Raw genomic sequence first — 17,121 nt, forward strand, 5'->3', positions numbered from 1 at the left:
TTGTAAAAAATGAAGGGGAAACATTAAACTAACAAATAATATAGGGGAGACTTTCTATCTCCAGCAAACAAAATAGGGACTGAAACTCAAATGTTCAAATGATGTCACTTCCTGGATGTTACCATTAAAAAGAACATGCTTTAAAAGGGAAGAAACAAATGGAAATTGTGCTGAGTGAAAAATATTGGCCGGTTTTAGTTTAAAATAATTATGTAATGTTTTTTTGTTTTTTTTTTTTTCTTCAGAAAAGTATATTAATGTTAACGTTATGTTTATAATATAGTATTATAATTGTGGATTTGATTAAGCATCGAATAGTTCTCACTGTAGAAATATTGGATGTAAATGTATTTTTTTTAATATAGATAATTGTACCTTATTTTGTAAAAATGTGTCAAAATGATCATAATTTGGTGTAACTGTTGTCTGCTTTCACTTCACATGATTTATATTTTTTACCTTTTTAACTTTTTAATTTCAGATCTAATGGAGGAGAAACAACATCATGTCAAAACTGGAGAAAAAACTCACTCACAGACTGAAAGAGTTTCTTTACTGAAAAGAAGAGACAAGAAAAGTTTCACCTGCACTCAGTGTGGAAACAGTTTAAGAAACAAACAGCATCTCAAACATCACATGAGGATCCACACTGGAGAGAAACCATTCACATGTGATCAGTGCGGGAAGAGATTCACACAATCAGCAAACCTTAAGAGACACATGAAGATCCACACTGGAGAGAAACTGCATGAATGTGATCAATGTGGAAAAACATTTTTTAGAGCTTCAGGCCTGAAGAGTCACCTGAAAGTTCATTCAAAGGAGAAACCACATTCATGTTCTTTCTGTGGAAAGAGTTTTTCACATCTGCAGAATTTAAAAGCACATCAGAAGATACACACTGGTGTGAGAGAATATATGTGCTTTGAGTGTGAGAAGACTTTTATTAAAGCTGAACATTTGAAACAGCACGAGAGGATCCACACTGGAGAGAAACCTTACATGTGTTCACACTGCAACAAGAGATTCAGTCGGTCAGGAACCATGAAAACACATGAGAGGATTCACACTGGAGAGAAACCTTACATGTGTTCACACTGCAACAAGAGATTCAGTCAGATAGGATCCCTGAAAAGACATGAGAGGATCCACACTGGAGAGAAACCGTATCACTGCACTGCATGCGGGAAGACTTTCACTGATTCATCTTCTCTACGCAGTCATAAAATAAACAATCACAATAAGTAGTTTATCTTCAGGTCCACTGCTATCAAGTGCTACACCGCATCTCTTCCATATTAATCTGTGATAAGAAACATCATCTAAATGTCACAGTGAATAAAGTTCATCTTCAAGACCAGCAGATTCTGTGAGATTCAGATCAACTCAAAGATGGATTTCCTCCCCAAAGAACAATATCTAAATTTTATTCTTGTATAAAATTTTGCTTTATGGTATATATTATGAGTTTAATTTTATGCTCAAAATGTTATTCTAATGCATATTCCTAGAAGGTTTTTTACAGGTTCAAAATGTTCTTGTTGATTAAGCTGAAAAAGAGGCTCATTTATTTTTAATTTCATCTTCACTGTTGTTTTTAAAACAATGAGCTATTCTTCTGCTTTGGGTGTGTTTTACCAAATGCAGGTGTAAGATATTCTGTCATGTAGATTTGCATCTGATCCATTTCACTTTTATTCACTTGAGATGCTTTATATCTTGTTAGTTGAGAGAGATCAGTCTTTTACTTTATATTTGCTTCAAGTATTAAACTTTTATCGTCCACTTTTGTTGTCTGCTGATATTTCTTGCATCATGATTGAATAATTTCATAAATTTAGTTACATCTCAAAGCCATGAAATATTATGATTGCTTTTGGGGCTTCCCATAATTACATTTCCCTATAAAGCTTTTAAAAGCTGAACTAAATTTCATCTCACACCTGACTGACTGTCTGTCTACATCAGAAACTCTATTTTAACATCATTTTTGTTTGATACGTTGTTTTATAGTATTTTGAAACAGAATTTGGTGCGGTTTTGATCATCTACCGTTGGTTTCGCCTCAGTGTGGAGTTTCTGATGTGAGCAGTTCACACTATTTCACGTAGGCCTAATTGTAAAAAAACACGTTTCTTATTTTGTTTAATCAGCATTTTTCCGGGTCATTTCTGAATAGTTTTTTATCGGTCTCAGTGCTATTTGTGTGCCTGCTAACATTTATAGCTATCTAAAGAAGGTTTTGTCTTTATAAATGACAAAACACTCAGAATAAAGTGAGATGATCCTGAATGTCTTGTTTAATGAGTGTTTATAGTCTGAGGATCATCAATATTATCAGCTGCTGAAAATCCTCTTTATTTCATGTCAATAGATCCTGTTTTCACCTCATTCATTATGCTGATGACCTCAGATCTGTTAATTACCTCATTAAGCTCATTTTATTGCTGTTAACAGACTTAAGCAAATGACACTAACAGCTATTGTGATGTTACAAGATGTAACTTTCATTTAATGGCATTCTTTAATACTGTTTATTCTTTAATACATTTTAGGTAAACCAATTATGAGAATAAAAGGGTCTTCATCTAAGGATAGAATATGATGAGCAAGTCTGAGAACGTGGTAACATGATCACCACCAATATTTAAAATTTTATTAAAAATGTCACACTATTGGTGTAAAATATATAAAAAAATTACACCAATATTAATTGATACATAATTATTAACTAATTTTAAATAAATTATCTGCCCAACATTTTTCCCTCAACATTATGATAAAATTTCCTTTCATTCCGTCTCTTCCTTTTTAAAACTAAAGCATTTTTTAAATGTCAACAACCAGGAAGTGACATCATTTGAATGCTTTCTAGAGTACTAACATAGCGAACAAGAAAATAAATGTAAAACAAAAGCTCAGGTCATATTTATATTCATGTTGCTAACAATCACAAATCCTCTCATTACAACAAACACAGCGGAAACACAATGTGAATAAAAGATGGTTTTGTCAGATGAACTGATTAAAACAGGAGTTTTCACACACAGTGAGTTTGTTCTGAACTGACTGACAGCTTCAGTGTTTAGAAATGCTGTGTCTTTTACTCACTGTTTGTGTCCTTTTATTCACAATTTGAAGAAAAGTTTGTTTTTCATGAGACTTTGTGACTTTTCCTACACAAGTACAAAAAATGACAGAAATATGTTTAAATGTTATAATGGTGATTTCTGGTCACTATTCTGCTGGCTATGATGGATATTATTTAGATATTATGATAATATTATGATCGTCTTTGGGTCTTTCCATATGTTTTATGATAATATTATGATCGTCTTTGGGTCTTATATGTTTTATGATAATATTATGATTGTCTTTGGGTCTTATATGTTTTATGATAATATTATGATTGTCTTTGGGTCTTATATGTTTTATGATAATATTATGATTGTCTTTGGGTCTTATATGTTTTATGATAATATTATGATTGTCTTTGGGTCTTATATGTTTTATGATAATATTATGATTGTCTTTGGGTCTTTCCATATGTTTTGATCTACGGTTGGTTTCGCCTAGTGATGGGAAGTTCGGATCATTTTACCGACTCGGACCTTCGAGTCTCGTTCAGCAAAATGAACGAATCTTTTTTCGAGTCATTTCGTTCATTTTAGCAAAATATAATTCAAATGTTATGTGTTACTTTCCAAACACATCTACTACTTATGCAAACGTTTATCACACTACAAACAATACAAAACTATGCTATAAGAAACAGAAAATATTACTTAATTGTTTACCTGGGTCTTTAGTCTATGATTAGCGCACCACCTCTTATCTGACAAGTGTTCGGATTTGAGTCGTTCGTTCATCACGTGACAGCCCCGTACGCTTAACCAATGCAGCCTGAGCCGGAAAGAGAATTGATTAGGTGTTCTATATCGAGTCTCGGGTTTGAGTCGTTCGTTCTTTTGTCACGTGACCACTTGCCGGATCAGTACACATCAAATAGGCTACTATAAAGTAAAACTGTATTTTTTGTATGTTGGATCATATTTAAGAATTATCATAAAATTATCAAAATATGTGTAATAAGCATTTTCCTATAAATAAAAATGGTCTGTTCATTTTATTTATTTTAAAGCTTATTTATTTTATTATAAAAAAAAGCCTAGCTTGTTGTGCAGTATTTTGTTTTAGTTTTTTAAGGCTCTGTAGCTTTAGTATATTTAAATTTTCTTGTATTTTTTATTTAAATAGTTTAAATTCATTTTGGAATAGTTATCCTCTTTGCTATAGCTTTTTCTGGCACAAAAATAAACAATAAAAAACAATTCAGGAGTGTGTACAGAGTGTTAATGTCTAAAGTGTCATATGTTACAAAAGTATAGTAACACTATAGTCCAATCTAAAGGGTTAACTCAAAAGACATAAATACAACAAGGTATTGTATTTTATGAAGATTAGACTAAAATAAATAAATAAAAACAAAGCATAACAAGTCAAGTCTGCTTTATTGTCAATTCTTCCACATGTACGGCACATACATACAGAGAACTGAAATTGTGTTACTCTCAGACCCTTGGTGCATACAGTTAACATTAAACACTGACAGTAGACGTTCAAATACAGATAAATACAGTTTAAACATATGTACATACAACTATACAGATATACAAATGAGGACGTTTGTAGAAAAATAAAAAAGAGATAAAGTGGCATAAGGCACATGGCAGAATAGATAGAGTGCAAACCAGTTAAATAAAACAAAACTGTGCAGATATATGTGTAGTGCAAGAAGAGGTTAACCAACTCGTTATTATCTTTTTTTACCACATGGTGTTATGGAAAAGAACCATGTGACAGAAATTAAAAGCAATAATTTGAGACCAGAAAAGCATCACATAACTGTAAGAGTAAATAATAATACTAATAATTCTAATAATAATAATAATAAGAAGAAGTGGGGATAAAATCTTGTATAACCAGGCCAGGAACAGACTAACAAAGGAGATCAGAGTGGCTAAAAAGAACTACTCTGAGAAGTTGAAAAAAGAACTTTCAGCCAACGATCCGGCGTCGGTATGGACTGGTATCCGGCGTCGGTATGGACTGGTCTGAGGAACATCACCATGTACAAGTCACCACCCCCACAGTCTGTGGAGAATCAACAACTGGCTGACGATCTCAATGTGTTTTACTGCAGATTTGAAAAGGCCAGACTGACACCCAGCACCCGCTCTGATCTGCACTTCACACATTCACCTTCCCCCCCTGCAACCCCCCTTACTCCCTCCCCCACCATTCTACCTGCGTTTAAAGTCTGTGTAGAGGATGTGAACCGGGTCTTCAGAAAACAGAAATCTAGGAAAGCTTCAGGACCAGACGGTATTTCACCTGCCTGTCTAAAAGTCTGTGCTGACCAATTGGCCCCCATCTTTACACAAATCTTCAACAGATCTCTGGAGCTGTGTGAAGTTCCCCGCTGCTTCAAACGCTCCACCATCATTCCCGTCCCCAAAAAGCCCAAAATCACTGGACTTAATGACTACAGACCTGTCGCACTCACGTCTGTGGTCATGAAGTCACTTGAGAGACTGGTCCTGGCCTACCTGAAGGACATCACTAGACCCTTGCTGGATCCTCTTCAGTTTGCCTATAGAGCAAACAGGTCTGTGGATGACACTGTCAATATGGGACTGCATTACATCCTGCAACACCTCGACAAACCTGGGAATTATGCAAGGATCTTATTTGTGGACTTCAGCTCGGCCTTCAATACCATCATACCTGACCTTCTCTCAGACAAACTGAGACAGCTCTCTGTGCCCTCCTCCATCTGTCAGTGGATCACCAGCTTCCTGACAGACAGGCAGCAGCTAGTGAGGCTGGGCAAACTCACATCCAGGACTCTCACCATCAGCACTGGCGCCCCTCAGGGTTGTGTTCTCTCCCCACTGCTCTTCTCCCTCTACACGAATGACTGCACATCAAAGGACCCCTCTGTCAAGCTCCTGAAGTTTGCGGACGACACTACAGTCATAGGCCTCATCAAGGACGGTGACGAGTCTGCTTACAGACAGGAGGTTGAGCAGCTGGCTGTCTGGTGCAGTCTTAACAACCTGGAGCTGAACACGCTCAAAACTGTGGAGATGATAGTGGACTTCAGGAGAAACCCCCCTGCTCTCCCCCCACTCACCATCATGAACAGCACTGTGACTTCAGTAGAGTCATTCAGATTCCTGGGCACCACCATCTCTCAGGACCTGAAGTGGGACAATCACATTGACTCTATTGCGAAAAAGGCCCAGCAGAGGTAAGCTAAGGAAGTTCAACCTGCCTCAGGAGCTACTGAAACAGTTCTACTCTGCAATCATCGAGTCTGTCCTATGTTCTTCTATAACTGTTTGGTTTGGTTCAGCTACCAAAACAGACATCAGAAGACTACAACGGACAGTTAGGACTGCTGAGAGAATTATCGGTGCCCCTCTGCCCAGCCTCCAAGAACTTTACACCTCCAGAGTGAGGAAAAGGGCTAAGAAAGTCACTCTGGACCCCTCACACCCAGCTCACTCTCTCTTTGTACTGTTGCCCTCTGGCCGGCGCTACAGATCACTGAGCACCAGAACAGCCAGACACAAGAACAGTTTTTTCCCCCAGGCCGTATCCCACCTTAACAACACATAACACACCCCGGTACTGTACATCTGTAAATAACTCACCAAACCTTCATCTGTACATAGGACACATGCACATTCACAGTTCGGACTATGGTCATGTCTCTTTTCTGTATATTTTTATTTTATTACTATTGTTATTCTTAATTATTGTATATTCTCTTCATTAGTGTTCTTTATCACCTTAATTATATGTTGTCTGCACTATGTTTGTACTTTCTGGACTGGTAGCTCATAACACCAAGACAAATTCCTTGTGTGTACAAACACACTTGGCAATAAAGCTCTTTCTGATTCTGATTCTGATTCTAATAATAATAATGACTATGCACCCGTTTGTAAGGAAGGTTGTAAATTAATTTCTCTGTCCAAAACTGTCACGTCACGTGACAAAAGAACGAACGACTCAAACCCGAGACTCGATATAGAAGACCTGGGGAATTCCAAGATGGCGGAGTGAGCGGTCGCGTTTATGCAGGCTCTGAGGAAAATAGTTTGAAAATGTCCTAAAATTGATACCTCTGAAAAAAAAAAAACCAACAACCTGAAGTTAGTTATTTTCAAGTTTGATTCAACTTGTGGACTGGTTGCGCAAATTTCTCCCTGTCTTTAAAGAAAAACGATGGCAAACACCAATCAAGCAGATACCGGGCTAGTTGATCATGACCATGATTATAACTTGACCGCTCTTGCAGAGGCATGTGATGAAGAAGAAATTGAAGATATGATGGTAGAAACTGCAAAAACAAGATATGACCATACACCTCTGCCCAGCCCGAATCCCAAGAAAATAAGAACAAAGGCAAAAGACAAAATTAAAAATAAACAAACAGACGAAATAACAAATGAAGTGATTTTCGATGCAATTCAAACGCTAATCAAGAGATTTGACGAGCAAGATAAACGACTGAAAATAATTGAAAAGACAATGGAGGAAAATGCACACGCAGTTAAAGAGAATAAAGAAGACATCGGCGAACTGAAAAAGGAAGCAGCAGAATTGAGGAAAGAGAATATCTCACTGAGACAGCAGTGTTTGGAGCATGCCAGATACAAGAGAAGATGGGATCTCAGACTGATCGGTCTTCCAGAAAAGGAAAAAGAAGACACAAGAGATACCGTGATCGGAATTCTTACCCGGGTGGTTCCTTGGTCAGTGGAGAAGCTCCGGCAGTCGGTGGATACAGTGCATCGGTTAGGAAGAAAAAATGACGCGGCTACCAACAAGTTACCCAGGCCTGTGATCATTCAGTTTGCGATGCGGACTGTGCGTGATGAAGTGTGGAAAAAATCAAGAGAGGCAAGAGTGTGTAAAGAGATGAACATTCATTTCAAAGAAGACTTTTCAAAGGAAGATCGCGAAGCTCGTGCTAAGTTGTGGCCAAAAGTGCAAGAAGCCAGAAAAAGCGGGAAGAGAGCGTTCCTAAAAGAAGGATATGCACTTATTGATGGACTTAGAGTTGACCCGTGACTGATCACAAGGTAACAGGTAGACTCTTGTTAAAGTATTCAAGGTTGCCGCAATCAGATCAGATGGAAATAATCTGGAAAAAAAAAAAAAAAGTCTGTTTAAGAAAAGAGGTTTACCAAAGGGTAGAACTATATGTTCTAGTTGGTATGGTTTTGTAGAGTAATTAAGGACAACATGTTCACTCCTGCATTTAAAGTTGAGTGTGTGCTGAGATAGTTAAACGTTAATTTAATTTATGTCTATTTCTTTTCTATCTTTGAATGCTAGGGGGTTAAAAAACAGTGTTAAGCGGAAAGCAATTTTTTTATTTTGCAAGGAACAAAAAGCAAACTGTGTTTTCTTACAAGAGACTCATTCTGTGTTAAATGATGAAAGATTTTGGAAAGTTCAGTGGGGTGATTTAGTATTGTTTGCGCATGGATCTTCGCATTCGGCTGGAGTGATGGTATTATTTAACAGATTTGAAGGCACTGTAATTTTTCATGAAGGGGATACAGAAGGCCATTGGCTAATGTTAGCAGTAGAAATACATGACAAATGTTACATATTACTCTGTGTTTATGGTTATAATAGCAAAGAGAGAAATGTTTGAGAAACTTGGGAAATTGGTTAATGAATGGGAAAAAAAGTATAATGCAGAAAATGTGATAATAGGGGGTGACTTTAATATTGTCCCTGATTCATGGCTAGACAGGAGACCTCAAAGAGCTTCACATTCTGTGTATAATGATACTATATTGAATTTCTGTAAAACTGTAAATGTGGTTGATTACTGGAGGGTTTCCAACCCAAACAGCATTCAGTATACATGGTTTAACCCCTCAGGAAATGGACAATGTTCAAGATTAGATTATTGGCTTATTTCTTGTGAACTATGTAAAATTGTCTCGGAATGTAAAATTACAGCAGCTCCACTTACAGATCACTGTATGGTTACCCTGTCTTTATCAGTCCTTAAGAAATCTCAAATTTCTCCTAATATTTGGAAGTTTAATAATGACTTGTTAAAGAATGATAGATTTTACCAACAAGTGTTGGCTCTCATTGAAGAGATTGATAAACTAGATATGTCTAACTTAAATAAATGGGAATGGTTTAAATTTAAGGTTAAACAAATAGCAATTGATACAGGTAAATTTTTATCAGTGAGGAGAAAACAGAAACAAAGGGAATTGATTGGAGAAATAAACTCGTTGGTTGTAAATACACAAGAATCACCAGAAAATTCAGCAAAGTTACAGTCACTGCAATCTCAACTAGATGAATTGTATTCAGAAAAAGCAAAAGGAGCATATATTCGATCGAGAGCGAGATGGATTGAAAGGGGAGAGAAAAGTTCATCATATTTTTTTGGTCTTGAAAAACAAAGGCAAACAAAGAAAAAGATTAATAAGCTTAAGATTAATGAAAATATAATAGATGATCAAGATGTAATTCAAAATGAAATTTTGCTCTTCTATTCTAATCTTTATAAATCCAATTATAATAAAGCTGAGTGTGATTCTTTATTTGGGATTATAAGAGATAAAATACATAAACTGAATGAGGAAGACAAAATCTTAATTGATGATGAGTTGACTTTAGAGGAAATGGATATAGCTTTAAAACAAATGAGTAATGGTAAATCACCAGGTATTGATGGTTTAACTACTGAATTTTTAAAACATTTTTGGAAAGATATTCGGAAGTTATTATATAATGCATTTTTAGAATGCATTCAGGAAAGAAGTTTATCACCTACTATGAAAACAGGTTTAATAACCTTGCTACCCAAACCTAAAAAACAATTGTTATTATTAGATAATTGGAGACCAATAACTTTGTTATGTACAGATTATAAATTACTTGCCCTGGTGTATGCTAATCGTCTTAACTTGGTACTTGGGAAACTTGTAGAGGAATATCAGTCAGCATTCATCAAGGGAAGATATATTCAAAACCATATTAGATTAATCTTGGATATGATTGACTATCAGTCATTGATACAATCAGAAAGCCTAATTTTGTTTATTGATTTTTTCAAAGCATTCGACACCGTTGAGCATGAATTTATATTTACGACGCTTAGATTGTTTGGTTTTGGGGAAGGGTTTTGTAAGGTTATTAAAATGTTCTATAACAACATCTATAGTTATATATCCCTTAATCCAGGTATGACTCCTAGAATTGAAATTTTGCGTGGAATTAGACAAGGTTGTCCAATCTCTCCAAAACTGTTTATACTATGCACTCAAATGTTAGCTTACTTAGTTGTCAACCATCCTCAATTAAAAGGAATTACCATTTCTGATTATGAATATCGAATTAGTCAATTTGCTGATGATACAGTAATATTTTTAAAAGATAAATCTATAGTTAAAAAAGCTCTGAATATTATTTCAGTTTTTTCTGGAGCATCAGGCTTATGCCTAAATTTACAAAAACGTGAACTTTTGCCTCTGTTTTCATGTAATGAAGAAAATATAGAATCCATTCCTGTTAAATCTGAAGTGAAATACTTAGGTCTAAGAATGTTTAAAGAAATACATACGAGATAATTAGTAAATATAGAAGAGAGAATTGATAGTATGAAAAAATCCCTTAATCATTGGCTTATGAGAGATCTGTCTATTATGGGCAGAATACTCTTGACCAAAGCAGAAGGCATATCTAAACTTATTTACCCATGTTACTCTCTGTATGTTTCTCCTCAGCTGATAAAAAAGGTCAACTCTATTTTGTTTAATTTTATATGGAAAAACAAAACTCATTATATAAAAAAATCTCAGATGATTAAAGAATATAAAAATGGAGGTCTGAAAGCCTCTGAATTTGATGCAATGGTTGGAGTACTTAAACTGAATTGGATTAAAATGTATTTAGCACAGCCTAACTCATTGTGGTTTCATATACCAAAGTCTGTATTCGAGAAAGTTGGAGGATTAGATTTTTTACTGAAATGTGATTTTGAGGTTTCCAAATTGCCAATTAAACTTTCAAAATTCCACAAACAGATATTGTTTTATTGGAAAATGATATTCACCCAAAATGTTTCACCGCATTGTTCTACAACAGAACCATTACAATAAATAGAAAGACAGTATTCAAAAAAGAGTGGTATGAAAAAAAATGTTTATATGTTGTAGATCTTTTAGATGAAACGGGTCAAATTATTCAGCATAATACATTCATGGAGAAATTTGAGATAAAATGTTCCTTTAGAGAATTTAATACATTGTGCAAAGCCATCCCTCTTGCTTTAAAACAGTTAATACAAAACACTCTTACATATTCGAAGGTATCTGTTAAACTGCCCCAATTAAAGATTGGAGAAGTTTATATTGGAGACAAAAAATGTAATAACAAAGTAATAGGGAATGTATTAAAATGTAAGTTATTTTCAGATTTCAATACACCTTCAAAATTAAAACAATTTGAAAATGAAATGTTTAAAAACAAATTCTGTAATTATCTTAAATGGCCAATTCTACCTAAAATGAAGGATATTCAGTTTAGGATTATTAATAATGTGTATCCCTCTGCTGAAATGTTACGCAAAAGATTCCGTTTTGAGGCAGATCCCTGTGTTTTTTGTTTAGAAGAGCCTGAAACCATTGAACATTTATTTTTTTCTTGTCCAGTAACACTGAAATTCTGGCAGGATATTTTCAGTTGGGTAAATATTGATATCAACACTGATATTCCATCATTGTTTCAGGTTTTGGTTTATGCAGATGGTCTTTCGAAAAAGATGTCATTCATGTTAAACATTATTATTACAATGGGTAAATATCATGTACACAAAAGTAAGTGGAATAACAGTAAACCCTCTTTAAATTACTTTAAAAATGAATGTAAAAATACTTAGAATCTTTAAAACATTTATCCAAAGATAATCAATCCCTTGAGGAATTGTACAAAACTATGTATGAGTCTCTTTCCTTTTAAGTTTGGTAAGACTTTGCACCTGTATTTATTTCTTTATTTTGTTTCTCTCCTCGCAACCCCCCAGTAAGGTTTAAAGAATGTTTTGTTTTGTTTTGTTTTGTTTGTGTTATTGTATGCAGAGATATATACACATGGACATTTATGTATGATGGTGATATGATTGGAAAAGTATATATTTTGTAATAGGCATTTTATTGTTCCCTATTTGAGTTTGTAAATTGATATTGTTCAATAAAAAAAAAAAAAAAAAAAAAAGATATAGAACACCTAATCAATTCTCTTTCCGGCTCAGGCTGCATTGGTTAAGCGTATGGGGCTGTCACGTGATGAACGAACGACTCAAACCCGAGAATGCTGTATAATGCGCATGCGCGACTGAACGAATCACTCCCCGAGACGACTCGTTCTTCCCGAGTCACATTAAAGATTCGTTCAAAATGAACGAATCGTTCAAGAACGACCCATCACTAGTTTCGCCTCGCGGTGATGACGTCATCAGTCGTGCGCGCGCTTCAGTGTGGCGGTTTTCTGAGGTAAACAGTTCACTATTATTTCACTTAATTGTAAAATACACTTTACAGCGTTTGTTTGAGCAGTATTTTTACAGAATCGTATCTGAATTATTTTCATCAGGTTCGGTGCTGTGTGTGTGTCTGCTAACACTTATATTTAAAGAGTCAATTGTTTGTTTCTCTTCACACAGAAAACGGTAAATTGTAGGGAAATACTTTGTTGTTATGAATGCTTTAAATAAAATTAGAAACATATTCAGATTCATATCATATGTTTGATAAAAATGGGTTTCTACCAGCAAATATTCAGTATGAAGTGAGATGATCCTGAATGTCTTGTTTAATGAGTGTTTATAGTCTGAGGATCATCAATATTATCAGCTGCTGAAAATCCTCTTTATTTCATGTCAATAGATCCTGTTTTCACCTCATTCATTATGCTGATGACCTCAGATCTGTTAATTGCCACATTAAGCTCATTTTATTGCTGTTAACAGACTTAAGAAAAAACACAATCAGCTATTGTGACATTACAAGATATAACTTTCACAACTGCATTTATTCATTAATCTGTGATGAACCATATAAAACACAAAACACTCAAATTAGAGGATTATTTGTTTTTCTGTGTTTAATCTTTAGTTTTTATCCTTCTTTACATTGTTTATATTTGGTTTCTTTTAATTATGGTGTTTATTCAATTTTCTGTATATTTTATTTTTCATGTATTTCCTTGCTTGTTAATTTGAGGGCAAATAAATGTAGGGATTAAATGTGGTCAATTTTTATAAAAAGAGACAAAAATAGGAATATGCTTTGCACTGCACTCAAAAAAAATTTAAATACTTGGTTAGAATCAGCAGAAACAACTAAATTCTTGATTTTTTTCAAGAACAACAATCACACCTTCAGTGAAGCTCCTCCCACAACAGTCACATCTTCAGTGAAGCTCCTCCCACAACAATCACACCTTCAGTGAAGCTCCTCCCACAACAGTCACATCTTCAGTGAAGCTCCTCCCACAACAATCACACCTTCAGTGAAGCTCCTCCCACAACAGTCACATCTTCAGTGAAGCTCCTCCCACAACAGTCACACCTTCAGTGAAGCTCCTCCCACTGCAGTTCAGCAATAAATGCTGGAATATTCTCATCAGTCTACAAGTGAAGACGAGCATCAGAGCATCAGGAAGAAGTGAAATCTGCAGAGACAGAGTTTATTGAAGGACAGAGAGAACATGAGAGATTCAGAACCCTGCAGAATGAAACACACTGAAGAACAAACAGGTTGGTGATTATTCTTGATCCCTCTTCAATGAAGCTGAGGAACAATAATGTTATAAAGCTTCAAGCAGTTTTAGATTTGTTGTTGCAGTAGCAAAATTAGTAAAAGCTGTGCAATAATTTAGCTGAAGCAGCAAATGACAAAGGTACTTTTTATAAACTGGGTACATTTTTATTTATTTGTCAACATAAATCGATTGTGTAGTTGATCAAACATATTTATTCTTGCTACAAAAACATCTCCAAATTGTGCCTCAATTGTTGAATTTTTTTTAATAATTATTAAGTAATAGTTACAATAATACATATAATAATAATACATCAGGGTTCATTTTCATGTCCTTTATTTTCACATTTATTTTTTTTTACAATTTACTGAATTTGTATTTCTTTTTTATTACTTCAGAGTTGATTGAAGAAAACAAGGAGAATGAAAAACTGAATGAAGAGGAGAAACATGTCAAAACTGGAGAAAAACCTTTGAGTCGCTCTCAAACCAAACAGAAAGATTTAAAGAAAATAACAGACGAGAAATCTTTCACCTGCACTCAGTGTGGAAAGAGTCTGACATGCAAATCTAGTCTTGAGATTCACATGAGGATCCACACCGGAGAGAAACCATTCACATGTGATCAGTGCGGGAAGAGTTTCACAGTATCATCAACACTTAAGATCCACATGAGGATCCACACCGGAGAGAAACCATTCACATGTGATCAGTGTGGGAAGAGATTCACACAATCATCAACCCTTAAGAACCACATGAAGATCCACACTGGAGAGAAACTGCATGAATGTGATCAATGTGGAAAAACATTTTTTAGAGCTTCAGGCTTGAAGAGTCACCTGAAAGTTCATTCAGAGGAGAAACCACATTCATGTTCTTTGTGTGGAAAGAGTTTTTCACATCTGCAGAGTTTAAAAGTTCATCAGAAGATACACACTGGTGTGAGAGAATATATGTGCTTTGAGTGTGAGAAGACTTTTATTACGGCTACAGGTTTGAAACAGCACCAGAGGATCCACACTGGAGAGAAACCTTACAAGTGTTCACACTGCAACAAGAGATTCAATCAATCAGAAACCCTGAGAAGACATGAGAGGATCCACACTGGAGAGAAACCTTACAAGTGTTCACACTGCAACAAGAGATTCAGTCGGTCAAGATCCCTGAAAACACATGAGAGGATTCACACTGGAGAGAAACCGTATCACTGCACTGCATGCGGGAAGACTTTCACTGATTCATCTTCTCTACGCAGTCATAAAATAAACAATCACAATAAGTAGTTTATCTTCAGGTCCACTGCTATCAAGTGCTACACCGCATCTCTTCCATATTAATCTGTGATAAGAAACATCATCTAAATGTCACAGTGAATAAAGTTCATCTTCAAGACCAGCAGATTCTGTGAGATTCAGATCAACTCAAAGATGGAGTTCCTCCCCAAAGAACAATATCTAAATTTTATTCTTGTATATATTTTAATTTCATCTTCACTGTTGTTTTTAAAACAATGAGTTATTCTTCTGCTTTGGGTGTGTTTTACCAAATGCAGGTGTAAGATATTCTGTCATGTAGATTTGCATCTGATCCATTTCACTTTTATTCACTTGAGATGCTTTATATCTTGTTAGTTGAGAGAGATCAGTCTTTTACTTTATATTTGCTTCAAGTATTAAACTTTTATCGTCCACTTTTGTTGTCTGCTGATATTTCTTGCGTTATGATTGAATAATTTCATAAATTTAGTTACATCTCAAAGCCATGAAATATTATGATTGCTTTTGGGGCTTCCCATAATTACATTTCCCTATAAAGCTTTTAAAAGCTGAACTAAATTTCATCTCACACCTGACTGTCTGTCTGTCTACATCAGAAACTCTATTTTAACATCATTTTTGTTTGATACGTTGTTTTATAGTATTTTGAAACAGAATTTGGTGCGGTTTTGATCATCTACCGTTGGTTTCGCCTCAGTGTGGAGTTTCTGATGTGAGCAGTTCACACTATTTCACGTAGGCCTAATTGTAAAAAAACTTGTTTCTTATTTTGTTTAATCAGCATTTTTCCGGGTCATTTCTGAATAGTTTTTTATCGGTCTCAGTGCTATTTGTGTGCCTGCTAACATTTATAGATATCTAAAGAAGGGTTTGTCTTTATAAATGACAAAACACTCAGAATAAAGTGAGATGATCCTGAATGTCTTGTTTAATGAGTGTTTATAGTCTGAGGATCATCAATATTATCAGCTGCTGAAAATCCTCTTTATTTCATGTCAATAGATCCTGTTTTCACCTCATTCATTATGCTGATGACCTCAGATCTGTTAATTGCCACATTAAGCTCATTTTATTGCTGTTAACAGACTTAAGCAAATGACACTAACAGCTATTGTGATGTTACAAGATGTAACTTTCATTTAATGGAATTCTTTAATACTGTTTATTCTTTAATACATTTTAGGTAAACCAATTATGAGAATAAAAGGGTCTTCATCTAAGGATAGAATATGATGAGCAAGTCTGAGAATGTGGTAACATGATCACCACCAATATTTACAATTTTATTAAAAATGTCACACTATTGATGTAAAATATATAAAAAAATTACACCAATATTAATTGATACATAATTATTAACGAATTTAAAATTAATTATCTGCCCAACATTTTCCCCTCAACATTATGATAAAATTTCCTTTCATTCCGTCTCTTCCTTTTTAAAACTAAAGCATTTTTAAAATGTCAACAACCAGGAAGTGACATCATTTGAATGCTTTCTAGAGTACAAACATAGCGAACAAGAAAATAAATGTAAAACAAAGAGCTCAGGTCATATTTAGTGTGACTTTCTGATGTTGAAAGTTTATCAAACCTCCTTTCACTGAACATTTGATCAAAACAAGAAAATGAAAGACAATTGAGTTTCAGGATTAGTTTTGTACCCTGAACATAGAAAGTCTCATCTATATTATTTACTGGTTTAGGTTTATACTAAAACAGTAAACCTGATGAACTGCTTTATAAAATAATGGTTCTTCAAACTCATTACTAAAGCATCAAGAAGCACCCAACAGCTAGAGAATACCCATAATGCACTGTGAGAGTCGCCAGAAGATGGTGTCCACAGCTGAACCTTCCATCCATTCATTTTACAAAGCGCTCGTCCACAGCGTAATACAAAACAGATATAAATTCATTGTAAATGTAATAGTTTAATTAGGGTTTATACATAATTTCCATGACAGAGT

The 17,121-nt window shown here is 34.9% G+C and overlaps 1 protein-coding gene across 3 annotated transcripts; it reads left to right on the plus strand.

Annotated features, from left to right (window-relative positions):
• The first annotated feature begins 12,397 nt into the window (after positions 1-12,397).
• On the plus strand, positions 12,398-16,069 carry LOC306867423 (uncharacterized protein). 3 transcript variants are annotated; one of them, XM_079413067.1, is made up of 4 exons: positions 12,558-12,605; positions 12,706-12,781; positions 13,477-13,870; positions 14,274-15,563. In XM_079413067.1, the coding sequence occupies exons 3-4, from the start codon at positions 13,822-13,824 to the stop codon at positions 15,155-15,157; spliced, it is 933 nt and encodes a 310-aa protein (XP_079269193.1). In that variant the 5' UTR covers positions 12,558-12,605; positions 12,706-12,781; positions 13,477-13,821; the 3' UTR covers positions 15,158-15,563. The 3 variants fall into 3 exon arrangements, with proteins under 3 accessions (XP_079269194.1, XP_079269193.1, XP_079269195.1); XM_079413068.1 differs by lacking the exon at positions 12,706-12,781 and having other exon boundaries at positions 12,398-12,605; positions 14,274-16,069; XM_079413069.1 differs by having other exon boundaries at positions 12,587-12,781.
• Positions 16,070-17,121: the final 1,052 nt, after the last annotated feature.

The sequence above is a fragment of the Barbus barbus genome (genome assembly GCF_936440315.1).
Source record: "Barbus barbus genome assembly, chromosome: 49".
Lineage (NCBI taxonomy): Eukaryota > Metazoa > Chordata > Actinopteri > Cypriniformes > Cyprinidae > Barbus > Barbus barbus.